Here is a 27,713-nt window from a genome sequence, read left to right as displayed (position 1 = left end):
TTTATAGCTGTAATAGTTTTATTGGGAACTGTAATGTGTTAGACCTACAGATACAGAAAGCAGTTAGTTTTATAAAGCATATAGGATATTAAAATAATGAAAGGCATTAATGTGACATCAATTTTTAAGGAGAGTTACTTGCTGAAATAAATGAGTGTAGCCTAAAAGTTGATGGCATGTTACAGTCCTGAGTAATGAACCCTCCTGCCCCCTAAAATCTCTTAGAATAAATAATACTTGAGAAGCCAGTGGTCGTTAACTCTTTATCCTCTGAGAGCTACATGTCACATTGATGTCTCTTTGGATTTTTTTAAACATTTTAAAATTCATTCAGAAAGGAATTTTCTTTCCTGGAATACCTATAACTTGAGGTGCATTATTCTTCCGTGTCTGTTTTCCTAATGTCTTCCCCTTCCCCATGAAGTAGAGCTGTGACTAGAGTTGCCAGATGCAAAAATCTTGAAGTTACTTTTTCCCTTTTCCTTTCTTTGCTTTTCCATCTTCAGCTTCCCTTTCTGCCAGTGCTGTGCTCCAGGCTCTCCCCAGGGGTGTCTTTGCATACCAAGCCTGGAGAATCAAAAAGCATGTGAGTGTTTTAATAAAATTATTAAAAAAAAAAAAAAGTAAGACCACTTAAATGTTTTACTGATATAATGGAGCATTCCTTAAACAACCCAAATCTCTTAAAATCCAAGCTGCCTTGTAGAGAAGCTGAAATTAAATCCTCAGATCTCCTGAGAGCGTTATTGTTCCAAGAAGTTCAGCAGCTGATGGAACCAAGGCTCATTAACAGCAATACTTAGCTGGGCCATTTGTGTTGCTGTAGTTACGGAAATGTTAGAACTTCCACGATCAACCCTATTTCCAGGGAATACAGCTCTTGTCAAAACTCCCCTTGCTCTGAACTTGGCAACAGCCAGATCACACACACTTCTCGTGGCTCTGCAAATCGATCCAGACAGTTTTGATTTCAGTGAGGGAGCTTAAGAAGCAAAACAAACCCCGAACATTAAAAACCTGTTTATTGCTTTCAGATGCCTGTTCACAGGCCTGTGACTTGTAAATGGTTTTGGTAGAGTTGCTCTGCAAACTTGCCAAGCTCCTGGACTGTAATGTCAGTGAGGCAGCCCTAGGCCACGTGAAAATAATGTGAAGTGAAGGAGAAGGTGATGCTTTAAAGTTAGCAGTGGGTAGGAATTACTCTTCCCCTGTACAGGAACCTTTCTCAACAAAGCCCTGCCTACACCAGAGATGAAAATGCCACCAAGTGTTGACATGATTGATAAAATGCGTTCCTACTTGACCACAGGCCACTATTTAATGTCACAACTGTGTCTCCTCTGCCCTTCACTTGGGCCCTTGCCATCTTCAACTTCCCTACCAATGTGGCATCCTGTAAATGTGGCCTTTTCTGTACGATCCATCCAAAATGCTGCCTCCAGCTCAAGCCTGGTAAGGCAGTCTGTAGGGATTGGCCCTGTCCACTTGCCCAGTGTGTGTTACAGGCTGCAGCAAGAGAAGCAGTTGGGAGAGGAGGTACTGGGAGGGTATAGGGATGAAAACCCCCTTATGTTCCTCTCCTGGCCTCAGACAGTCCTTCTTGGTGCCAGGCTTCTCAAAGGCTTCCTCTGGATTCCAGAAAGGGCTAATGATGGGCATCCTGCAGATTAAATACTGTCAGCAGGTGCCTGCCAGGAGTCCAGTGTCCAGCTGGCTTCTGGGCAGCCCTAACACTGCCACCTCTGCCCTAATTATCAGGATTAGCTGAGTACCCCTGCTCCAAAAACCCTGTCCCCAGTGATAAAACCATCATCCCACTTCTTGGGTGTCCACATCTAGATGTCCACAGTCTCTGGAATGGTTTTTCTTATGTATTTTAAGTAATATAAGTATTGCCCAGAGAAGTTGTGAACACCACGTCCCTGGAAGTGTCCAAGGCCAGATCAGATGGGGCTTGGAGCAACCTGGGCTAGTGGAAGGTGACCCTGCCAAGGGCAGGGAGTGGCACTGGATGAGCTTTCAGGTCCCTTCCAGCCCAAATCATTCTGTGATTTTGTTCCAGCCACTGCCAGGCTGAACTAGTGTGGTAGTTGGCTCTGCCTCTTCAGGACTACAATTATTTCTGTGTAAAGATTTGTATCAACCACCCTGGTGCACTAATTTATAATTTCAAAAAATGTGGATGTATAATTGGGCCAGAAATTTGAGTAAATGGAATGAAGAAATCACATTAACACAAATTTTGCATTATTTATATTCATTTTGGAACACTGGCAGAATATAAATGTCAAACAGGGAGATTCATGCTTCCAGGGAAAAGGAATCAGAGATTCATCACAGGGCTAATCTTCACTTTGAATACAGTGTTTTAGCTGCCCCACTTCAATAAGGGACAGAGCAAAGCAAGGGAAAAGGTCCAGAAATGGCAGTGATTAGAAGCTTGGGAAGAGGGGCTTTTGTGTGAGGAGAGATGGAGATATTGGAGTTAATTAATGCACGAGGCCATTTTGACAACCCTCTTCCCCTGTGCCATCGTGCAGGTGCTGGGGCAAGGTAACACGACATTTAAGGGAAACAAAATTCCAACAGAGAAAAGGAAATACTGTCTGAAGGGCTGTAATTAGTGCAAGGAGAGGATTGCCCTGGGACACTGGGGACAGTATCATTTTAACTCTGTTCAGAATGAAGTGCTGCCTGTACGCTTCGTGCTGTACAAAACAGGCAGTGGGATAATATTTTCAAGTTAAACTCACACTAAATACTTGCTCTCATGTTTCAGGATACAAATGGATTACTATTTGGAGCTGGGAATGATAGAGTGGTGTTTTTTTTTTCCTTTCCTCAACACTGAACCATCAGCCTTTCCCTGAGGAAGGATATTGGTTTAGATAGGAAGCATGAGGGGGGAGGCTAAAAAAAAGAGTAGTTTGCCAAATATCACAAATGCTGCCTGTGTTGAGTGAGCCAAATGGCTCTAAATGGAAATGGGAAAGTATTCAGCAGGGCTGGGAGAAATGTGCACTGTCATTAGGTCAGCAGTGGAAGAAGCCTGGGACAAAGATTTTAGAAAATGCATCTTGTTTGTTGTGCCCTGGGGATTCCAACCCAGAGGGGATTCAAGGAGCAGCAGGACAAGGAAACCTTTCAGCCAGGAAAAAAGGAGGGTTTATAAGTGGATCTGGGTAGAAGTTATGGGGGATACGGGACTGGGGTCTCTTTTGGGGTCTCCTGACTGCAGTATGGGTCCTATCCCATTTAAAGCCCTTGGTGTGGGCTGCCTGCAGTTCCTTGGTGCACAGCAGGGTTTTCTGTTCAGAGGCCAAGGCTTTTACTAGTGTTTAGGAGGCTTGAAGGGCCTCAGTCAAGCATAGTGCCATTTTTCTGGGGAGTCAGTGCTGTGTGTTGCACACCACCAGCTTGTTCAAGTCCAGCTCAGCTGCCCCTAAGCTACACTGAAGCCACTATTGCAAATGAATTATAGACCTGTACTTAAGCCTGATAAACTGTTCCCATCCACGGGAAAAACAAAAGCAACACAGTGAAAGCAGAGCTCACCACTCCATAAAGATAATCCTGGTCTGGGGAAAGTAAGAGAAATCATTGCTGCTACACGTGGAAAAAGGAGCTGTTTGCAGGGTGATCCATTTATATTTGAGGTATGTGTAGAATCATAGAGCCACAGAACGGTTTGGGTTGGAAGGGACTTTAAAGATCATCTATTTCCAAACCCCTTCCATGGGCAGGGACACCTCCCACCAGCCCAGGTTGCTCTGAGCCCCGTCCAACCTGGCCTTGGACACTTCCAGGAATCCAGGGTCAGCCACAGCTTCTTTGAGCAGCCCGTGCCAGTGAATATAATACCCCTCAAATGCACTAGATTTTTCCTTCAAGGTTTTATAACCCTGAGGGTAGGAAGAGAGGGATGGAGCTTGAGGCAGAAACTAATTCTTTTAAACCTTGAAATGAAAACTCCTGTAAGAAAATTCTTGTTTGAAACGGTTTCAAAGTAGGATTTGGATCTTGATCCCTGTGTGGAACACCCTGGAGACACTGCATGTCCAGGAGTTTTGCCTTCTTGAGGTGATGTACCCAGGCTTACTGTGAGCACCTCAGCTCTGGCAGGAGAAGGAGCAGTGCATGGTACTGATGGCACCTGTGTGATTTATCTGTGCTCGGGAAGGCCCCTCTGCCCAACTGAGCTGGGTGCCAGCAGCAGGTTCACCAAAGCAGTGCTCAGGTGTGCTGCCATAGCAATGAGTGCTTGGGCACATCCCAGATTGGGGGAGTTGGGTGTTTGGTGCCCTTGAGCCATCCATCATCATTCCAGTAGCGATGTGCAGAATGAGCAGGTCTCCACATCAGCTGTGGCTGGATGAGGACACGACACAGACAGTAAAGGACAATTAACAGAGCTCTGAAAGTCACCTCAAATGTTTCCTGCTCCTCTTTGTACACTGGGATGTGTCTGGCTAGAGAAGTTGCAAACTCCACAGTCCTCAGTGGCTTCCTGGACATCTGCAGGAGCCTCAGCTCGCTCAGGACAGTCTGTACCACGTCCAGGATTTGTCCCTGGGTGAAGCCATCGGACACCTGGGCCAGGCAGCTCAGGTTCTCCAGGCTGGAGAAGGCTCCACCATTCTGCAGGATGAAGTGCTTCCATAAAGCTGCTCATCAGGACATGGGAAAGGAGAGAATGTCAAAGACACAAAGTTAAGGAAAGCAGGAGTAATAAAGATTTGATTTTTGAAACTGGAACAGGAAAATAAGGGCCATCAGTCAGGAAAGCCAAGATTCAAATTTTTCTTGTTAGCTGTTTATTCCATCTCTGGTTTTATAGCACAGAGGCTTTTAGGCACATGTGTTCTTAAACCACTACTGATCATTTGTTGGCTACCAGTCAGTAGTTTTCAGAAAGTCATTAAAGGCACATAAAGTGAAGTGGATATGCATCTAAAGATAGAAATGCTTGTGTGTGCACACAGAACTTAGTGTTCCCATTTGGATGTGCAGAACGAATTACCTTTATTAACAGCCTGTTTTTATTTCCCTGACCCTGATCACAGGTTGCTCTTGCTGAAGGATACTATGGGGATTCCATGTGTCCTTTGGAAGCCAAAGGCTCCCACTTCTGTAGGCTCCTGTTGCAAGGGCCAGGTGTAAATTTCTGTGGTTGGCATTTTGCTTGTTACTTGAAAGGTGAACCTTTTAAGTGTCTTTTAGCTGTGAACCTCTGTGACATGAAGATTTCCTTAATGGCTGTGAAGTGGTTGAGATTTTGCTTCTAGAAAAATAGGAATACAACCATCTTTTGGTTTATTTTATGTAAAGTAAGGGTCTGTTTGAGAGAAACTTAGTAAAACTCTGCCATCTCCCCAGGCTTTCCTTTAAAGCGTTATATGAGAACATTTGGGGGAAAAAAGAATCATTAGGAATTACAAGAATTATTAATAATTAAGAATATTGAGTGCTTGAATACTCTTGTGTAGTATGAAAATGCTGGGTGGGAGGTTAATGGTGCTGGATGCTGGAGCAGTTGTGTTGGACCAAACCTGCTTTATCCTCCCTTCGACTGCAGCGTCGATGCCACGGGCTCGAGCCCATAACTATTGACAGCTCTGCACTGCATTTTTCACTCAAGCAAATTGTGGTCTTCCACTTGAATTACATTTGTGCTCAATAAGTATTGGCTGAATCAGTAATTCATAAAAGAGGAATTGATGCACACAACACCAAGCACTACTCGTATGCAGCCATATATTGTGTGCTGCAGCCCCTGGTGCAGGTATGATCCTGTGTAGTACAAGGCACTGACTTGCTGGGTGATTAATAGCAAGAAATCAGTATAGGATTGTGAATCTTCCAGTTTAATGATTTTCATTACGTGTTTACTGTTTCCACTGAGCACAGATTGGAGTATTGTGGCTGTAACAAAAGGGAGGGTTGTAGCAGACAAGTAGCTGTGCACTGTGGCTACGAGTATTTGTTATGTCATTATCTTTCTGTCAAAACAAGTCTCTTCTCAAATTGGGTGTCAGGCACCGAAAATTGACAGCATTGTAAGGTGAGGATCATATTTCCATTGAACTTCAGGGAAGGCTGGAGCTAAAGAACAAGCCAGGCACTGTCTTAACTTGGACAAGGTCACAGAAGTAAAGCTACAAATTTAATCTCCTTTAAAATGCCACAAGTTAACTTTTTGGGGCATTCTTAGGTGTGCAGTTTAAATCCCTTTAGCTGGCTCTTCTTCTGACTCCAAATTAGTGGTGACACTCCCAGAATGTGACAGTTCAGTGCCCAGAAGTGAACACAGCTAAATTCAGCTGCTATCACCTCCTTCTCTAGGTTTTATTCATGTCCCTTATCTGTCAGCAATTTATCAGAGCTGTAACCCAACATGAAACACATGTTCTCTTGCTCGGAGACCATTTCCCATCCACACTAGGAAAATCAGTGAGCCGGGGAGAGATTTACAGTGTGCTGGGCAGCCAAACCCTGCCTTGAGCTTGCCCAAACGTGCATCACCTCAGTACCTTGGCTGTCCCTGTGACATACAGGATGGAACTGGACTGCACAAGGCATTTGTAGGATTTTTGCAACAAGGTGACTGTGAGGACAGAACAATGTTGTAATCAAGGTACAATTGTGTAACAATGTCCCTGAATCAAATGTGTTTTCCTTTACTCTGTTTTCCCCCTGGGACAGGATCTGTCAGAGCAGTGGCATGAAGGGAGTGTTTTCCTAGATGTGGGATACTTATATTAGAAGTGCATCATTAAGAGTCCTAACCTGAAGTTTAGTTGTCATTCTGAATAGCCCAAAAGCTTTCATCCATATTTCAGACTAAACTTAAACAGCCCTTCTGCTCATAAGTTACCTCATCCAGGCTCCTTATTACACAGAAAAGTGCATTAAACCACATGATACCAGTGACTAAACCACAGGAAAAAAACCCTATATTTCTGGGAACAAAAGCCCTTCCACCAGTCACTTGTGAAGGATGTGGACAAACTACCATTTTTCAAGTAGTAATTGATTCACATTATTAAGCTTAATTTGGAGCATTTCTTCCTAGTCAATACTGAGCTATTGCAGACTTGAAGGTGATTAAAATCTGAAAACCAATTTGCATTTCTAGAAGTTCTTTTTCTTGCTCTTTAAATTGGTCTAATAAAAGCCACTGTTTCTCCTACAAGCTTTAAGTCTCAGTAAATGGGGCACTTAGTGAATTTGTCAGAATTTGGGAGGGCCTGTCTATCACTGCAAACATTTGATAGACCAGACATACAAAATCTTGGATGCCTCTACAAATTCTCTTGTGATCTGTAAGCACAAAAAATGGAATTTGATAGTGACAAGATTTAGTGTTCTAGACGTGGGTCTGTTTCGGAGAGGCCCAGAAGTCTGTTGTTTAGAGTAGGGAAACAGAAATTCAGAACTCTGGTGTAAACAAAAACAAAAAAAACCCAAACAAACAAAAAAAAAGGTAAGAAAAGGATCTTCTCCTTCATACAGGGGAAAACCAGCTCAGGCTGAACTTGATGTACTCTAAACTCATGGAAAAATGTTAATCACTGCTGAACAGTGTTTTAAACTCTTCTCCCAACTACCACTTTTATTATTTCCTCTTTGGGGTAGCCTGTATTGATTTAAACCCAAATTTTCAGGAATTGAGATGCACCCCAGGGGTATGACTTGAGTTTAAGGTCAGTTCTGAGGATAACCAGACAAAGCAAGCATGGATTTTAAACAGCAGCAGTAACCACCAGGGTGACTTGAAATACTTGCCAAATCTTGACATGTAGTCAGGTGCAGGAATCAGGATGATTTTTTGGTAAACTTTGCAGAAAGGTCCAATATTGGCCTCGAAGGGCCGGGCAGTGGTTCCCACCAGCAGCATTCTGTCCTTTGGTTTCAGAGCCTTCAGGAACTGGGGCAGCATCTTGCCCAGCCGCTTGGAATCCGCCTGCAGCGTGTAAATGAACAAAAAGGAGGAAAGAGGGGTTACTGGCTGTGGCAGCTCGGAGTTACAGGTGAAGTTGCACGTGCTGCCCATAACAGGATTTGGGGTTTCTGTAGCAGTCCAGCTGCATCTGGTACAAGCAGAGCAGATATGAACCCAAGCAGGGTAATCCTGCCTTCTCCAAGCCAGGTGAACCCGTGACTTCTGATCCACTCGTGGGTGGTCGTGCAATTGAAAGGCAGGAAGGAAACAACTCATTTAAAGAAAGAAATCCTCATCTCCAGTTCAAGGAGAAATATTGCAGGGACCTGCACACCTGATGAACCTTAACAGGTAGAAGAATTGTAACTTAGTCTGTAATCCTCCCAGCTCCTGGAGGTTACGGTTTCCTGACTCCTACCCATGGTTTAAATGGGGAAAATAAACTCTCCCATTTTTGCAGTGTTTTTTAACTCACTGGGGCTCTGAGAACACAAGTTCTTTGCAATAAATAACTACTTGACTTTATAACGTGTATTTAACTACTAGTTACAGAACAGAGGAGTACTGAGCAAAACTTGGATAGTTATATTTGATAATGTTCAAGTGAATATTGGTTGGAGAAGCCTAATCAAAGAAAGCTGTAAGTGAATAACTGGGTGAGGATCATGCAGCTGAGAAGCCCAAGGACTTGGAAGCCTCTTTTAAAAAATGAGGCTTAACATCCAAGTCACCAACACTCACTTGAGAACTTTACTCTCTAGATCACCTTATGATTTATTTATTTATTTATTTTAAAATATATTTGCCAATATAGGAGGCAGTTCCCTGAAAAACTAGAAGTTCCGTGTCAGATCAGTCTTCCTTATCATTCATAAGGAAGCCACTGTGTCCTGCAAACCCTCTCAGATGAGAGGCAATAATTTACATTGCAGGTAGAATTTTTCTTTGCAATTTTTCTGTTTATCTGCACTGACAGACAGCTGCAGTAAAGGAGAAAAAGCTCTGCTCTTCGGAGAGAAAGCTACAGAGGATGGAAAATAGGGACATCAACAAAAAAACCCCACAAGTTTTTGGGTAGAGTTGCTGCTACATTCTACCTTAGAAGTTTTAGCCAGCATTGCCACCTTTGCTCTGTCAGGGAGATCTGGTCATATCAGTGACTGAAATGTGGATTTGCTTCGTTTTTAACATGTTTTATTACCGCTCAAATTACTCTCTGTGATTTATATTCTCTGTATTTATAAGTACCTGTTGCTACTTATAAGTTCAAGCTTTCCTTATGTTCCTGTGTATTGGAAGGAAACACAAAGGTTCTCCAAGGAATCAGTATGAATAGAAAAGTTGGAATCATCAAATTATTTTAGGTTTGGGGGGGGGGTAGAGGAATCCCATTTCACTGCAATGACTTATAGAAGATAATAGTTGCTTCAAGTGAGACCTGGTGTTTTCTGAGCTTGCAGTATGTTTTCTTCTGGAATAAATCCTGGCTCTAATGGGAGATGCAGAGAATTTCTAAAGCTATTGTCTGACTCCTATTCCACTCTAAGGTGTGAAAATAAGTCCTAATTTATCCTCAGCAATTGTAACTTTTTCTTTCCTGGGTGACAAATTATATTTATGGATCCCTTCTGATCTGGAGTTTGTTACAACACATGTTGATCAGCTCATAGAAATCTTGATTTTAAAGTTTTACATGTAGGAAAGTGGGGTGAATTGTGAAGGTGACCCCCCTGTTTATGTAGGGGTGGCTGAACTGCAGCTGGGTTTACCATAATGTGTTTGATGTTCCATCTGGTTTGCATCCTTTGGGGAGAACTGGAGATGGGCTTCTTTTCCACTGAGTTTTAGATGAATTGAAGGCTTTGTACCAGGTTCTCAGTCACGGTGGCAGATGTGTCACACTGGGAGGAGCAGCTCTGGCCTCTGAGGGCTGAGCTTAGTTCATCTTGGACAGGGCTTAGAGCAGCCTGGGATAGTGGAAGGTGTCCCTGATAGTGGAAGGTGTCCCTGCCCATGGCAGGGAGTGGAGCTGGATGAGCTTTAAGGTCCCTTCACCCCAAACCATTCTACAACTCTCCTAATTCCTAGTGCTCCTAAGGATGTCATCCCCAGACTGCCAGTTAACCTCTGCCTCTCCCTCCAGTTTCATGCTCTCTCCTCCAAATATTGGTTGTGCTGTGGGTGTTTGGATATGAGTGGTTCCAAGCCTGGAGCCATCTACTCCCACCAAGGCAAGAGACCTTTTGTTGAACACTTGTAGGTCTTGGGATGTGACAACAGGGCCAGAGGTGACACCCTGGGCTCTGAGGTGGGCAGGATAAGAAGTTTTTTCCACATTGAGAAGGATCATGAGTACCCTAGGCCATCTTTGGACCCTAATCTTAAACTTAATCCCCATCTGCACTTGGTGTCAAGGTTTGAGCCCAAGAGAAAGGCTCCTTCTCATTATGGGGACCACTAAGGACATCAGTCACTGCACACCCATCCCCTGACACAGCCCTTGCAGGAGGAACAGCCTCATCCAAGGTGACACTGTTGTCCTTCCAAAATACAGCCTTGTGACCACCCCACAGCCTAAACGTACAGAAAAAAGGTTCAATTTTTCATAGAGCTCTAAAAGCAAAATATTTTGCAGGCAACAGGAATGCAATCAGGATTTTGGGTGACTCACTCCCTGCTGTGGTGGGTTTGCTGCTGTGACTATCGTGTGGTGCTTTCATTTCCCTTCTAGTGGGGAAGATGCACCAGAGAGGGAGGAATGGAGGCAATGGCATTAGGACTCCAGGGAGCCCAAAGAAAATAATCTGTAAATGTAACTATTTAATATAGGCTCTTTGTTTTTGTAGTGGAAATTTATCCTTGTTACTTTATTGTTCACTTTGGCTCCATCCAATTTCTAAAATTAATAGAGCTGAACAATTTAAGCTCATCTTAACTTTTAGCTTCTTGCCTCGTTTTTTGAAATTCTCCATTATTCTCTTTTACTTTTCAGTGCACTGATGAGCAGTGACTGGACTATTTTTAAATAAAGCAAGAATATGTGGAGGAGAGAAATGTGACCTCTTGGGGGTTCTTAAGAAGTCACAAGACTCTCTAAAAAGAGGAAAAAAAGTGTTAGTGAGACAAGGTATTATCAAGCAAGCTTTGGCAGGTCTGGTCATAGTGGTATGTGCTAAGCTAAGAAATTCACTTGTCCCTTTGTGTGGGATGTAATGCAATGGGAGAAATTATCTGCACTGAAATAAAGGAGCCACTCACCTCTTCCTCTCCCTTCGGTGCCGCTTTAGAAAACATTTTCTCTGTGTCTCCAATCCACACGACTGAAGGCTGCAATTCCTTTCCAACCTGAGAGAAAATGGGGGAGAGAAGGCAGGAAGCTGATTAAAATGGCTACAATTTCGTACCTGGGAGCCCATCGTGATGCTTTTGAATCCGTATTTCAGCAGTTCAATTAGCCTGGTTTATTTTTTTCCAGGAGTGTTCAGCACTCATGGATAGAACTGGCTCTGCTCAGTAGCCTTGGCAAACCAAACCCTTCCTAGCTGGGAATTAACATTAAGAACCCACCCCCAAATGGATAATTTTGTCTGCCATGCTTATCTTTCATTTCTCAACCCCAATTCAGTTGCAGTTCTGCAAAGGGAAGCCTGGACTTGGAGTTCAGTGGCAAATGATGGTCTGCCAGCAGCTTTAGGCTGACTGTGGGATCCCACCCTGGTTTTCCAAGGGTGATAAGGATGGAGAGCCAGGCAAGACACTGCTGTAGCATGAGAGGTGAGGGTACTAATCTTCAAACAAAACAGGCTGGTATGCAGTGGTCTGGTTTAAAACCCAGCATTTAACTTGCAGTTAGCCCAGGATTTAACCCAGGAGCTGTTACATTTGGAGGGGGGTGTCTGCCCGTGGGTTCTCTGGCTCCAAAGTTGGAGGCACTATACCCCTGGTTCACAGCAGGATGGCAGCAATGCTACAGGCTTTTCCACATCCTGCACTCCTCCCCATTGCTATAGAAACGCCCGTGGTTTAGACATTCTGCTGCCAAATTTTAATCACTTCCCAGCGGCTCTCGGAGCCGCGTTAGTTTGCTCAGCAACAAAAGTGATGGCTCGAGGAGTCAACGGGTAACGAGAGAGAGAGAGAGAGCAAGACCATTCTTCTGTCCTGCCTTTTTTTGCTTTATTCCCTCTAGTTGAAACTGCTGCTTCCAGGAAGGGAGCTGACAAAATCGATAGGCTGTGTACATCAGAGCTCCTGTCTGATTGACAGCGCAGGAAGGATTAAGTTGTGAACGTGGTTTTTCACAGCACTGCGGTTCGTTTTTATGGATGTGTTTCAAAAGCACCAAACGTGTGTGTCTGCACAGTAAAAATGGATTTAAGACGGGGAAAAGAATGGCAGACGAGGCTGTTAAACTTGTTTGCTGTGCTGGTGATGGGGTGAAGTGGAAATAATGCCACCTTCAGCAAGTGACGCTTTATTTATGGTCACTTGTCAGTCCCAGAGTATGTCAAGTGATACCTCCAAGTTCACAACAGTTGAATTATAGAATCAGAGAACAGTTTGGGTTGGGATGGACTTTAAAGCTCATCCCACCCCCTGCCATGGGCAGGGACACCTTCCACTAGCCCAGGTTGCTCCAAGCCCCGCCCAACCTGGCCTTGGACACTTCCAGGGATGGGGCAGCCACAGCTTCTCTGGGCAACCTGTGCCAGGGCCTCCCCACCCTCCCAGGGAAGAATTCTTTCTCAGTATCCCATCTAACCCTGCCCTCTGGCAGTGGGAAGCCATTCCCTGTGTCCTGTCACTCCAGGTCTTTGGAAATAGTCTCTCCCCATCTTTCTTGTAGCTCCTTCAGGTCCTGGAAGGCCACAATTAGGTGACCCCAGAGCCTTCTCTTCTCCAGGCTGAACAGTCACAATTCTTCCAGCCTTTCCTCATAGCAGGTGCTCCACTCCTCTCATCAACTTGGTGGCCTCCTCTGGACTCTCTCCAACCAGCCTCTGTCTTTCCTGTGCATTGAGAAAAACTGAGCTTCTTCCGATGTTGGAAAGCAGGAATGCAAATATTTACTGCTAGTAATGAGCATTTAAAAAGTAAAACCAAGGTATCATAAAAGATAATACGAAAATACCGCAGAAACTGGTTTCTGTGTGGACTAGGCAATTCTGTGAATGTTTTTCTGCATGTACAGCTTGAAGGGTAACTTCTTCTGGGAGTGTACTGAGCACACAAACTGGAAATAAATGGCAGATTAAAACTGTACAGCAGTAATACCCGCCATTTTAAGGCCAGGTGCTGTTCCATCTATCTCCTATTTAGCTATTTCCAGGGGTATGTTTAGCACATTCCCAAGTCTCCACACATTCCTCTACACCTGCAGAGTCTGGGGACTTGAACTGAGCTGTGCAGCAGCTTTGGACTTGGATTTTCTGGCTGGGACACCTGTGGAAAATATGAGCCAGTCCTAGTGACTTGCACTTGCGGGTGAATTCTGTTTGCTCTGGATGTCTGTAAACAGGCTTGGAGACAGATGAGGAAAGAAACATAATGTGGTGGCAGATCATATGGCAGAGATGGGCTAAGTGATATTTTGGTGGAACTCGGAAAGAAAAAATACGTGTGTAGTTTAAGTTGTGGAAAGAAACCCACAATTTCTTAAAGAAGTGCATTTGCATTTTGTGCACAGACTGTGATGTGTGGGAGCTCTGACTCAGAGCCCTGTGCTGGCAGCTGCTAATGGATGGATTATCAGCTGGGGCTTTCTGATGTTCCTGATGGTGGCTTTTACCTCCTGAAATATAAGATAATCATTTTTCGCTCTTGCTCTGTGCCTGCTTGGAGAGGATGACAGGAGGGAGGGAGATGAGGCAGTGGGAGACTATTCTCCTTGAATCCAGCCTTTCCTCCTGGCGAGGTTTGAGCTGGGTGACTGGTGCCTGCTCAAGATCACACACACTGTGTGCACTCACTACCACCCCCATTATTTGGGTGCTTTCTCCACACTTTGTGGATTTGACCCTGCTAGTGCCTGTCTGCTGACAAGGGTTCCCTTTCCTGTGCCTTTGCTTCTGAGAGAGAACAGTCCCCTTCTGGTGTCTCTGCTTGGTGCGGGTGATGCAGCTGGATCACACCTGGGGAGCCACATAGCTGTTCTCATGGAACCATAGAATACTGTGAGCTGAAGGGAACCCCCAGGGATCATGGAGTCCCGCTCCTGGCCCTGCCCAGGACAGCCCAACAATCCCTAAGGATGTTGTCCAAATGCTCCTGGAGCTCTGGCAGCCTTGGGGCTGTGACACTGCCCTGGGGAGCCTGGTCAGTGCCTGTGTGTGATGCTGCAGTGGGATGTGATGGGCTGGAAGGTTATAAAGTCCATAAAAGCTGTTGGCAGGGGTTGAACTCTGCTTGTGCACTTCAAAGGGAGCCATGTGCTTTCGGTGGGGCCACCACAGGCAGGGAGGTGCAGATATTCCTTGTTGGGCTCTGGGATGGTTTCTGTGGTTAGCAGCCCTCTCAAATGCAGCCTGAAGTTTTACATCAGACTAGACTCTCATTTTGACTTTTAAGGAAGAATACTTGCTATTGTCATACCTGTCATCTTTTTTGTCCCCTTTATTCTCCCCTTAAGTGGAAATATATCCTCAATCTCAGCTCTTAGAGAATTTCCTGTGTTTTCTGTTTTGAGGCAAAGATCTAAATGTATAAAGTGGTCTGTATATATTTGTTGCCCAGAGAAGCTGTGGCTGCCCCATCCCTGGAAGTGCCCAAGGCCAGGTTGGATGGGGCTTGGAGCAACCTGGGTTAGAGGAAGGTGTCCCTGCCCATGGCAGGGGGTGGCACGAGATGAGCTTCCAAGGACCCTCCCAACCCAAACCAGTCTGTGATTCTATGATTTTTCTGTGTTGATAAACATTAATATGACCAAATCAACACACTGTGTTTGGGCCTGACTGTTTCCTATTTTAAAGACGGATCAGACACCCAGAATCCACTGGCATCTCATTTAAATTGTTGGCAGATACATAGCAGGCTGTGTATCCCCCTGTGAAAGTGCTTCATTTGAATTATCCATGGACAGTTTGAATCCATGGATAATTAAATGCACTGTACATAATTAATTTGTAATTGAAATTTTATTGGCTTTGCTGCAGTTCCACAATTTGTTGGAGCTGCCAGCAGATGGCTCCTTAACCCTTCTAATACCACACTGAGATTTGCTCTTCAGGAAAACCATTATGGATTAAAAACCCCACCCTCTCGTCCCACTGCCTGTCAACAGTCATCAAAGATCAAACAGCACTCTTGAAAGCCTTGGGTTAAACTTTTCAAACTCGAGAGCCAGAGTTTAACAGTTTAATTGTTACACTTGAAAATGCAGAAATCTGATTCTTGCCCAGCACATGTGCACAAGGCTCCTCCAAACATGAAGGATTTGATGGGATTTTTAAAAAAAGCCCAAGAATTTCTGGAAGCTCAAGTTACAGCTGAAAACTGCTCAGTGTCCTGTAGTTTATACACCCAGAAGTGCTTCTGAGCAGCAAAATGCTGAAACCTGTGATTAGACCTTGTCAGTGGGAGCCTCACCAGGTAAATATTCCAGTGCTGCAGTGATGATGCCACTGTATTCAGGTTTGTTAGGCAGATAATGACTGTGGATACTGTCTTCCAACAGGATGACTTTAATTTTTAAGTGTAAAGCTGCTTTCTCACAGAAATAACACTGGAAGTTTGAGCACTGGTGACATTTAACCCTGCAAGGGTCTAAGGATTCCAGCAGGCTGAGCTGCACCAGGTGAAAAGAATTGTTCTGGATGCCTGAAAAGAAAGACTGACTGTGCTGTTCCCAAATTTCAGCTGTAATGGAAGTCCTGTGTGGTATGGGAATGCTAAACACACAGACTTGTGTCACTACCAGGGTAAAGTGTGCCTGGTTCTTCAGACTGCCAGAAAAATGACCTGTCTGAAGGGGCAACACAGCACTGGTTGTGAACAAATGAACCTGATGCAGTGGGGAAAAAAAGTCATGGCAGACTTAAATTATGTTGCTTCTAAACACTGGGATTGTATCATTTAATCTTAAATAAATTCCATCGTGTTCCTTTTTTGGTATAACACTTGAATAGTCACCTCTGACTTGCTAAACAGCATAACCAAACAGCCTGATAAGAGTCCCCCAGCACTGATGGTGTTGGATACTTGTGCAGTTTGCTGCTCTGTAAAAGCCCTGGCTCCCTGGGGCAGCTGCACAGCACACCCTGAGCTGCTGAAACACATCCAGGGCTGCCCTGCTGGTATTTCCTCCTGGCCACCTCTTCCCCAACCTTTTAGCCTGGTCAGTGTTGCACTAATAACACTTTCCCATGTGTGCTTTGGGTACAATGTGCTCTGTGTGCTGCTGTGGCCCTGGTGCAGGGGGATGAAGCCCCTGAGAGGGGTTTTCTCCCTCTGTTAGTGATTAACCCCATGGCTGCCTTATTGCAGTGCTTGTCATTTTTATTGCCTTGCAGTTAAGGCTCATGAACTACCTGCATTTTTACACTTTTATGTCATGGAGTCATGCATTCTACCCTCTCTCCTCGATCCTTTCTGGGTTTGTTTTTGTTTCTATGCATCCTTCACTACCCTTCTTTGCATCTTTTATATGAACCATTGCTCCTCAGTGGTGTTTTATGGGAACACGGGAGAGCTGAGCCATTGCTTGGTACCAGCTGGCAGAGAGCTCCTCTCAGTTCAGGCTGGGAAATGGGGCTTAATTGAAATATTCCAGCACGTTTGGCTCACGCTTGAAGGATGAGTTTTGTTTTGGGGACTGTTGGGAAGCACTTCTGTGTTAGAGACAGATCCTCTCCTTTCACTCCGGAGCAGAGCTGACCTGGCAGGCGTTGCCGTGTCTTTATGGAGAACACAAGTGCTCAGGCTTGGAGTTTGCAGCCTCTTTCAATGGTTTTCCTATTCAATATCAATCTCCCTTACATTTCCTTTGAATAGGGAGATTGAAATGTTGGTGTTTTCCTGGTCTGTTATGAGAAGTCATTTCCTCCGTACCACACTGAAATGCCTGCCTTGAGGAGCACGCAATCCTCCCCTGGGTCAGGGCTGGTGTGTCTCTTTCAAGTCTCCTCCCCAAAATAAGGGAGGGGGGACAAAAAGAATTTGGCTCTTGCATCTGAAACAAATTAAAGTTTCATTTTTTCCCCGGTGCTATTCACTTGTTTAGGGTGTCTCACACGAAACGATGGCCAGCAGCCAACACTCAGTTATGGAAGGGAAACTTCCTAATGGTCATTTTGTGCTCTCCAGAGTTTCCTTTCATTACAGAAACTCTGTTGTTTGCAGATGTGACAGGTAATCAAAAGTGCAAGGTGACTTCACCTTTATCACAGAGCACCATTAATCCTCATTTGCTAAACCCTGGTGTTTAACGGTGGTTACGTGGGTCGTAAGATAACAGAGAAAGAACTGTCACGTTTCCTGTCAGTCACTTACAGCTTTAAGTGGAAGGGCTGAGTTCTGCTTGGCTAACTCCCTATAAAGGCAGTTCTGGGAAGCTGGAGTAGAAAGTTGCTTGACAACAAGTCACAGTTGCTGTTTCCCAAAAACCTGACCAGAAGTGTGTGATGATGGTGAATTTTCAGTGATCATGTGCACGCAGGGCACTCTAACGAGGAGCACTGAGAGCTGGGAATATTAAATACTTGTCTGCTGCAAAGTCCCAACTGCTCCCATGGCCTGTCTGCCACAGGTGACACTGTATAGTATAGTCTCACAACAATCCAAATATGTTTACTGCAGACTTTTTGTACTGTGGTAGAAAACAAACTTTCTGGGGGGCAAGTACCACTGTTCAGTTCCTCCCCCTCAAGCAATTTGTTTTCAATTTGTGTTGTCCTTGTGTTTGTAAATTCCTGTAAATCAGGAATGTATTCCTCCTAAACCTTTTCCCTCAATATATAAACAATTTTCCTTGTTGCAACTAGTCTGTTACCTCTTGTCCTGTTGTTGTGCACCTCTGGGAAAAGTCTGGCTCTGTTCTCTGTATTGTCCCATGAGGCCCCTGAAAACAGCAGACTCCCACAACTGGATTTGTCCAGCTTGTCCCATTGCTCCAGCCCCATCTCCCTGGACCTCCTTGTCAGTGCCTGTCTTGTAACAGGGTAGCCCAGTATTGAACATAGTGTCAGTTGTGGTCTCATAACTGCCAAATAACAGGGAATAATTAATTCCTTTGAGGTTGGCTAGTCTTGCTGATACAGGTCAGTATTTGGATGAGTTACTTCTGCATGGACACACTGCTGACTCGTGTTCAGCCTGCTGTCCTGAAGACCCCCCATCTTTCCTGCAAAGCTGATGTCTGCTTGGTGGGTACAGCCTGGTCCTCTTTGCTGTTGCATGGAATTGCTCCATCCCAGCTGCAGGAATATCATACTGGGTGGGAGCACTGGATGTTGTAATGAAGCAGGAGCTGATGGCAGAACAAATGGAGGGGATGGTTGTGGCAGGGACTTGAGGACCAGAGACAGGGAAATGAGGCACATTTGGCACTGTCAAGAGCAAACAAAGGTGGATTGTAACTGCAGAGAGTCTGTGGATGGAGAATTGTTTCCAGCCTGGTTCTGAGAACCTACAGAATCTGGGTTGAAATCAGCAGCAGATTGGACATATTGGTGGCTCAGCCATGGGGACAGAAGGTGATAGGGAGAGGGGAAACAACCAGAGGAACTGGGAATGGAAATGGAACACAGTGTTAAGACAGGCCAGTGCTGTGTCACAGAAATATAGACTGGCTTGGGTGGGAAGGGACCTTATAGACCATCCAGTGCCACCCCCTGCCATGGGCAGGGACACCTTCCACTAGCCCAGATTGCTCCAAGCCCCGTCCAACCTGGCCTTGGACACTTCCAGGGATCCAGGGGCAGCCACAGCTTCTCTGGGCAACCTGTGCCAGGGCCTCCCCACCCTCCCAGGGAGGAACTGAGCCTGCAGGGATGTATTCCTTGGAAAGGGAGACTGTGCTCTGCTGTTAAAGGAGCAGAGTTTGAAGTAGTGCTGCTGTTACAGCTGGAACAAGTCACCTTTTGATAAGCAAGTGCCTGGACAGCCCTTATTCCACATGATTGACTGTGAGCAACTTCCATCCCAGTAACTCAGGGAGGTTCACCCAAGTGTCATCGCTTCTTTTGTAAGAGAGAAAGGAGAGAAATCAGCTTGGACTGCTTCCTGTGATTTTGGGGAGGGGTTGCATAAGGTTTCCATTTCTTTTTAAGTAATGTGGAAAAATGTAAGGCTTTAGATATGCATATGTACATGATGTGTGTGTGTGTGTATACTTATCTATCAATATGTATAGATAGACATATACATTTTAGATATGTTCCAATTATTTTATATATTATATGTATGATAAAAAACTCCCTTACTGTCTTCATCTGGAACCTTCTCCAGGAGTAAAAAGATTGCCCTCCTTTCTCCTGTGCTTAAAGGTGTTGTGCTATAACTGGGACTGTGTTATAGGAAGGACAGTGTGTGCTGTGCCTGCAGCCAGAAATGAGCTTTGCCATTGATGAGGGCAGAGAAACAAAGTGGAGAAGGGTGAAATGGGCAGAGGAGAGGGAGTATGAGCTTAGCCTAAGGGCACTAACTCGTGTCAGGGAGTAGTGCCAGGCTCAGTGTTGGTGCTGCAGCATCAGAGGTGCCTGATCACAGCACTGTCACTCTTCCCTGGGCACTGCTCTGACCTGGGCTTTGGGGATTGCTTTGCTTTTAGCTGTGAAACATGTCCTTTCTGGGGATGGAGGCACCTGTCACAAAGTCTGCTGTAACACTGGATTTAATGGAATACATCTGATAAATCCCAGGCAAAGCCAATTTTAGTAGGCCTCTGGCACTGGAAAATTATTGCATTTGGCTTTTTCCTAGTGTATGTGCTGTGGTTGTTTTGTCTGGAAATATTTACCAGCTTCCTTCTGTAGCAGAAATGTTGAGGACTTAAAATGTGGAAGAAAGCCTGCCAGGAATAGTGCCTTTTTTTTTTTCTCTTCTGAAGAGAGTTTGGGATATGTCCTTCACAGTTCATACACCTTCTTTCATTTCCAGACTTCTCATACATTGCTGTTCCTGTAATCCTGAACTAGGATTCCTTCTTCTGAAAAGCTTGCTGATAGGTAAACAGAGAGCAGTACAGGGGAGAGAGTTCTTGTGCAGCAACAGTCCCAGAGAGGAAATTTCTGACCACCCCCAGCCCAGCATTTGATTAAATGCTGCATGACAAGCATTCCTGGCTGATGTGCATATAAACAGAGAACAGAATTTTCTTTATCTGTGATGCTTTTCATATTCAAGGTAACACAAAGCTCACAAAAATGTTAATGTGAAAAATATGGCTGCTCCGAGTGATTTCTCCAGGGGCAGTAAATCCTCTGCAGAGGTTCACACACTGCCTGTCAACAAGTGGTTTCACAGAATCCTTTAGGTTGAAAAAGACCTCTAAGACTGAGTCCCTCCTGTGCCCAATGCCCACCTTGTCCCCCAGCCCAGAGCACTGAATGCCACGTCCAGTCCTTCCTTGGACACCTCCAGGGCTGGGGACTCCAAACCTCCCTGGGCAGTTCATTCCAATGTTTAACAACCCTTTTTGTGAAGAAATTCCTGCTGATGTTTTGAACACTTGAAGGCAGGGAGGGAATTCTAAATTGGGTTGGCAGCCCTTTGGACCTTGAGCAGCTTTGCCCAAGGTGTGTATGGAGAAACTACAATTTAATTCCCTGTTTGTCCCACGAAAGAGCTGATGAACTGAACCAACTTTGTAGAGAACCCCCCAAGACATACAATACCTTGAGAACCATATGAAGCATCATTAGCAGGCCCTCCTTGCCCGGGTATTTCCCAGCAATGTTGGAAGGAGTTAAGTTGAAGAGGTTGGCTCCTGTTTCTGTGCAGATGGCATGGACCAACATTTTCTTTCCAACGCCAGCGGGTCCAGCCAGTAACACGGATTTCACCAAGGGAGCATTCTCATGGACCATTTGGGAACCTGTAAAAAGTCATAAGGCACTGTAATTGCTTTCATTTGAGTCTGCTATAAAGGTAAAGGAATGATTCTTCCTTTTTTATTCACCATAAATAATTTATAATGTGAATTAATTGTTTCCTCACTGTGGCACGTGTGCTCTTGAGTTCAGTTCTGTACAACCCTAGCTGTGTCCTCAGTGGATTTAATGTCCCTTATTTGTACCTTCTGATGGGCAAAATTCAGCTCTAAATCAATGTGAGCTAAAAGAAGGATTTTGAGACCAGTTGTTACCATGTGTTTTACTTTTTTTCTTTTGACTTCTGCCTTCACCTCCCTTTTGGGGGTAATTTTTCCTCTTTTACGTTACTGCTGTTCAGTGAGCACTGGAGACTTTGTCACTTAGGCTGGGTGTGCTCTAAAATCCTTCACTGCTGAGCACACCTAGGCTCACCTGCAGAGGACCCAGTGTTATTCCCTATTCTGGAATGTGGCAGGGGGATGTTGCAGCGCAGGGATGATGTATTTGCTCAGAGGAGGAGGATCCTTGTGTTCTCTTCAGTTTATTCAGGGAATGCCAGGGTTGCTGTGCTTCCCTTGCTGTGCCCACAGCAATGACTGCTCAGCATTTCTAAATCTGTCTCTGTGCCTGCTCCAGGTAAATTCATCCTGGGCTGTGGGGAACATGACTCATCATCTGGGAAGGCCCAGCAGAAATGCCAGTGTTGGGAAAACACAACCACAGACAGTTTTAGGAGGTCAACGGTGATGGAACTTGTCTTTCCTGCAGCTGTCACTGTATGAATTAGGGACAGGTGAACCTCCAGAACTGGAAGAAGCAGGGAATGTTAAATGCTTTATCCATGCCCACTGGTAGTTCAGTAACATCATTGCCTCTGTCTAAAAATGTCCTGTGCCAGCAGTGGTGGTGGTTACAATAATGAAAAATCTGTGTGAGCACCCACTGCTCCTGAGGGTCTCTGAGATTGGTGTCCCCCAGACTGGGGGGGAAATTGGCCCCAAAGGTGGTGGGTTGCAGAGGGAGCCCATGGCTTAGCCTGGAAAGGTGCTCTGGGTTCAGGGGGACAGCTGGGTAAGGATGGTATTTAAAACAAATCCAATCAGGCTGCCTCTCTGTGTGCTAATGCTTTAATGTCCCAAATAAATGACAGTGGGAGTGCAGAGATGAATGCCATTATTGCAGCACGGTCCAGGATGTAGTGAAGTTGTCAGCCACCCAGGCTTTATTAATATTTGGTCATTCCATACCAATCTATTACTATTACACATAGATTTATTACGAGGGGAGCAGCAGACTCCTCTGTGGTTAAAGATGAAGTATATCTTCTACTATTATTTCTCTTTTCAGCTGCTTATAATTTTCTTAATGCCATTTAAGCTGGGGCTTTCCTTGCCATCAAGTGACTATTTTGAGAGAAACTTTCACTTCTACAACACACAATTATATAATGATGAACTAATTTGGAAACCAATTAAGTATAATGTCATCCATAACATAGCATCCCAAAGGTGAAGCCATTCCTGTACCCTTTTTTGGCTCTTGTAATACCTTTTTTCCACTCAAAGGCACTTTCCAAACTGCTGTTGCCAATACCTTTTGTTTGTTTAACTAGTCCAGGGTCTCCTCTCCCTAGAATTTTTACCAATTTTATAAATGGCTGAAAATTTATGGGTTCTTTTAGTTCCTGCCTCAGGGGATGCCTTGGGGCTTGATTTTCCTAGATTAGATGATGCTAAAACATAACCTTGGAGGAGTTATGGACTGTGTGAGACACCACGTTGCCTTGTGCAGACAGGGAGAACTGCTGAGCTCCCTCAGCTGACTGTGGTCAAACTTGCAGCCAACCCCTGAGGGCTTACCCCAAACCAGCTGAGGGTGTTTTGGGCGGGAAGGACCCCGCCCAGGTTGAAGAAAGGTGCTGTTAGAATCCTGTTTGTTAGCTTGACTCTTCAGATGGAGCTGCAGGACAGCAGGAGCACTTGTACCTCCCTGAAGGGAATGAACCAGAGCTCCACGCTATTGCTCCGAGCTCTCCACGGCACACGGAGCTGCTCTGGGGATGTGGAGCCAGGGAGTGCCCGAGGAGAGCCTCAGAACACACAGGTACAGAACAGCCTGAGCTCTGGGTGTTGGAAGCTGTGCAAAGGGGAGGGAAAAGCAGAAGCTCTGTGTTTGCCAGGATGGGAGGCAGGGAGACACCGGCTATTTTGCCCTCCAAAGGGGATGAGCAGACAATGACAGCCTCGGGGAGCACTTGCCTAGTTAAAACCTCCCTGAAATCCAAACAGGAATGGAAAAGGGTGCAAGTGAAGTATTGAGTAGAGGCTGAAAAATCCAGTCAGGAATGGAAAAGGATGCAAGCAAAATATCAAGTAAAGGACCTTGAGACAGGCACTTCTCGCAATCACTAGAGTTTGGCTTAATGCCATTCCCAGGTAAAATATGGGATAGATTTTGCATTAAAAGCAAACAACCTGACCCAGCAAAGCCTTGTTAGATATTGGCTAAGTCTGGCATTAAAACTGAAAGGGCATTTACAAGTGTACTCTGTGAGGTACAGAATGGATTCAGACTAATTCCTTCAATGATTGCATTGTGCAGCACTGAGTAACACGAGTCAGCTTGTAAAAGGTAAATTGCAACCTTAGCCCTTCCCTTAACTTGATTAATTTTGATCACTGGAGCTTGTTTCAGCTATTATCTTCCCCAAGTGATTTCCTTTTTATGTGCTGCCATTCACAAACTGTTGCCATGCAAACAGGGATGGGATGGAGAGGCAATACCTGACCGTGCGCACTCCTTTATGCACTATTAAAATGATATGGCCTTCGCTCAGAAGGCTTAATTGAAAAACAATTAGACTGCAAACCGCTTCAGATTGCGACTAATCAAGCCCTGTCAAAGCCAGCAAAGATGCCTGTTTCTGCCAGGAAGCAAAGCCACCGTGTTTTTCCCTCCAGGAATTGCTGTGCTCTTACCTAAGGGCAATATTCCATACAGGGCCACCAGCTGCCTGACGTCAGGGGCTGAGGGCAAGGGCTGTGCCCCTGTCCCACGGAGGCTGCTCCTCAGACAGTCGTAGTTGCCTGCAGGGGGGAAGCAGGGGCTTAATAAATGAGACACTGAGTGGGTACAAAATGCATTTTTCAAGGAATGAGGGAGTGCCGTGGAGCACGGACAGAATGCGCTCCCAGCAAACCCGGGAATGCCCAGGGACAGGGACTCAAACGGGGCAACACTGCTGTGGAATGTGGCCCCAGAAAGGTGAACTGCAAGGGAAAATTTAAGTTAAACAGGCCGTGGACTTTCCCTTCCAGCCTAGGGAAGGCGTTCACAGCAGAGCAGTCGGTCTCGAGTAACCTTTTAGAGGAACTTTGTGGAGAGGAATCATTAGCAGCACCATAAATCACAGGGCTGGCAAAGCATTTCTGGATTTGGGATTTTGTGGGGCTGGAATCCCAGTGAACCACACGCTCTCCAAAGGGTTTCAGAAAGGGGGAGAAGCTGTTTTAACAAGCTTTTCCCTGGCTGTGTCCCAGCTCAGCTCCTCACTGTGTTGGATGTCTGAACGTGTCACCTCATTCGGTGGGGCTCTTTGCTTTGCAGTACACCTCTTTTTTGTTGTTTTTTTTTTTTTGTTCAAAAAAACCCCTCCACAAAACAACCCAAGAAAACTGAAAGTCCCTGATGTGAACTGAAAGGATTTAATCTTGCCTTGGCTCTTGTTACAGAGCTATAATCACATTGCTTGCCCTGTCAAAGCCCATATACGAGACGTGTCAGAGAACAAAGGTCCAGTAGAATGGGCCACAAGCAGGAAAACTAGTTGTGATGTAGTGAAGGATTATTTTTAGCATAAAATACATGCAATTATGGTGAATATTATTGAAAAAATAACAGCATATTATGTTTTATTGGGGATAAAAAAGGAGAGGACTAGAGCTCTCTGGAGCAGGGGTAAATTAGCAGCGGGTGAGAGAAAAAGTAGAGGTGTAATTTGGGGGCAAAAAGGAAGACAAGCCCTGGTGCAACTGCCCCCTCCCCTCTGAAGAATAAAATTCATTTCAGGTTTTATCTTTTATTTAAGGAGAAATCAAAAGAACTGGATAGGAATTAATCTTCACAGATTTAATTAGAAGGCATCAAAGGGTTTAATTGCAACTGAACATAAATCACAGTGGATATTCTCTGACTAATTTAGATAAGGTCACCAAGAAAATTAGTTCAGTGATGTCAGTTTGTCATAGAGGGGGGACATTTCAGTGCCTTTACTGGCTGTGTAGCACAATTCCACTCTTTGTCCTTTCCCCAGGAACTGGAAGTGACCTTCCTTAGGCTTCAGCCCTGTAAGGCTGAGCAAATGAGGACTTACTTCTCTGCAGGCTTTGGCTGTGTCCTGGGGCTCTTAAAGGGAGGTTTTTTGGATTTAAAAAAAAAAAAAAAGATAGTTCCAGCTTTAAATACCTTCTGTGTGGTGGTGTGGCAGCTCAAGAAGCATGAGTGAGTTTTGTGTTGGGAAGAGCTGGTTCTGGCAGTCTGGGCCTTCACCTGTGCAGGTGTAGGCAGCCAGATGACTTTAGGCTCTGCACTTCCATGCCCAGAATCTTCTGCTGGAAAGGGAATATTGCCAGGATAACTTGGAGCAGCCCTTGTGTTCCTCTGTGCTGCAAAGAAGCCAAAGCTTCAAACCTCAGGGTCAAGGGAAGATGGCCCAGAGCCATCTCTTCCTGTGTTGGATGTTACCAGCTGTTAACTGTTATCCACTGGTGAAGATGTGTTTAAAAACATCTATAGTGGGGAATGTTTGTTAGACCTCGATGGGTTGGGTGAACAAAAGAATAATGAAAATCTTCCTTTATTTTACTTCGCTTCAGGATCTTTAATGAGCATGAAACGGACGGGACACTTGTTAACTCAGCCTTCAACAGAATGAGCAAAGGCTCTGAAGGCTGAACTGGTGCTTCTAAGAGTTTATATACACATGGCATTTAGAGGGAATACAAGGGAATCTGGCTTTTCTGGCTGGGATGCATGTTGTACTAACAGCGAGGGGCATTGTTGCTTCTGGATGGTTTCAAATTCAAATTATGGCCTTTGAAACAATTAAATCTTGGGGTTTGATGTGGTTTTATTGAATGTCACCAAATACTTTTGGAGGTGGTGTCAGACCCCTCTGAAACCTGAAAATGTGGTTTGGGGCTTTTTTTAGCCCTTTTTTCTGTGTAGAGCATAGACAAGCATGTCTGACTGCAGCTGCAGGTAACAGAAACCAGGCAAGAGGACTGTGAAATGCAGAACTAGACAGAGACACATCTTACTCAAATCAGGGCCAGATACGCCTCAAAGCACTACTCAGAGTTCATGGGCAGTCAGGGAGGTGGAGGGAAGGGGGTGAGTCTTCTGTGCTGAATGAACAAAAGCTGGAGGGATGATTATTGCTGTTCTCTGGGAAATATTGTGGATGGATTATGACCCCTGGTCTGTTAGACTTACACTGTCTTTGCAATGCCTAGCCAGGGCTCCTCAAAGGATGTTGTTCTATCTCACAGTGGCTTGTCATGTCCAAACACATTCAAGGCTTGCAGGTGTCAGTGCCTGGAGAGAAGCCCCAGCTTTACAAACAGGTCCTGGTTTCAGGAGCAGAAGTGAAAGGCACTGAGCACTCTGCAGAAAGCCTTGATTTGCCTGCATGGCTTTAGACATTCAAGTGTGCAAGTCCTGAAAGTGCAATGACTCCTGAACTCCCCCTTGACTAGAAATAGGGGTCAGAGCCCATGGGAAGGCTGGAGGTTTGGTCAGATCAAACACCACAGTAGCTGTAAAGGGGGTACTTGACCAATGTAATCGGAGAGATTCACGGCCTGGGCTTTGATCAGCAATCCTCCTTCTGCAAGTTCCTGGTACAGGGAATCAATGGTCCTGTGGGCAAGAGACATCACTCAGAAATCGTAGGGAACTGGGAAGTAAAAGCTCAGTCCTCCCACAGCTGAACCAGCTTGAGAGTTATTTCTGCTTCCTCAGCCTTATAAATGTACTTTGTATCTCAGAGGTAAAGGTGATTAGTGCCACCAATGTGAAATCAATAAATACCATTTTCTGTGTTATGGCAAGGAATCTCTTTTATAACCTCACACACAGCATCTCTCCCTCTCTTGCTGACTCCATTTACCCATTTCCAGGTGATACAAGATCAGTTATGACTTGTGTAATAGACTCATTCATTAATATCAATTACTGGGAAATTATTTTTAAATTATACAATAATAGCAATCCTAACACTACTGTACCTATTCACTTAGCTCTCCAATTAGTAGTAATTCATTAATTCTTCTTGGAATTTATTGAGTTTGCAATAGACAGCCCCATCTCCCCAGGAACACACCGGGAATGACTCGATCAGAGCAACCAGTGATCCACCAACTGCAGTGTCAGGGTCATGATGGCCAAAGGAGGGCTGGGGGAAAAATGTGCAGTGGAAGTGTTGCCCCAGCCCTGGAAGTGTCCAAGGCCAGGTTGGACGGGGCTTGGAGCAACCTGGGCTAGTGGAAGGTGTCCCTGCCCACGGTAGGGGGTGGGATGGGATGAGCTTTAAGGTCCCTTCCAACCCAAACCACTCTGGGATTCTGTGAAACAGGCAAAGCTCTCCGGTGGAACAGTATCTTCCTGTCTCCGTTAGTGGCTGGAAGTAGCTCCCAGTAACTGAGGATTTAATACACTTACATTTGTGTGTGGTTTTCTATTGG

General features: G+C 45.1%; 1 protein-coding gene across 2 annotated transcripts in view; it reads right to left on the bottom strand.

The window, feature by feature from the left end:
* IQCA1 (IQ motif containing with AAA domain 1) overlaps positions 1-27,713 on the bottom strand; it is a 106,102-nt gene continuing 78,389 nt past the window's right edge. For both annotated transcript variants that reach the window (XM_032693387.1, XM_032693389.1), the window contains 7 exons: positions 26,807-26,889; positions 23,949-24,056; positions 20,773-20,972; positions 11,201-11,287; positions 7,786-7,963; positions 4,426-4,664; positions 1-567 (listed from right to left, as the gene is read on the bottom strand). In XM_032693387.1, the coding sequence (XP_032549278.1) occupies positions 466-567; positions 4,426-4,664; positions 7,786-7,963; positions 11,201-11,287; positions 20,773-20,972; positions 23,949-24,056; positions 26,807-26,889 (997 nt within the window). In that variant the 3' untranslated portion in view covers positions 1-465. The remainder of the gene's footprint in view (positions 568-4,425; positions 4,665-7,785; positions 7,964-11,200; positions 11,288-20,772; positions 20,973-23,948; positions 24,057-26,806; positions 26,890-27,713) is intronic.

The sequence above is a fragment of the Chiroxiphia lanceolata genome, chromosome 7 (assembly GCF_009829145.1).
Source record: "Chiroxiphia lanceolata isolate bChiLan1 chromosome 7, bChiLan1.pri, whole genome shotgun sequence".
Classification (NCBI taxonomy): domain Eukaryota; kingdom Metazoa; phylum Chordata; class Aves; order Passeriformes; family Pipridae; genus Chiroxiphia; species Chiroxiphia lanceolata.
Note: the sequence above shows the minus strand (reverse complement) of the source record. Positions and strands in the feature narration are given on the sequence as shown.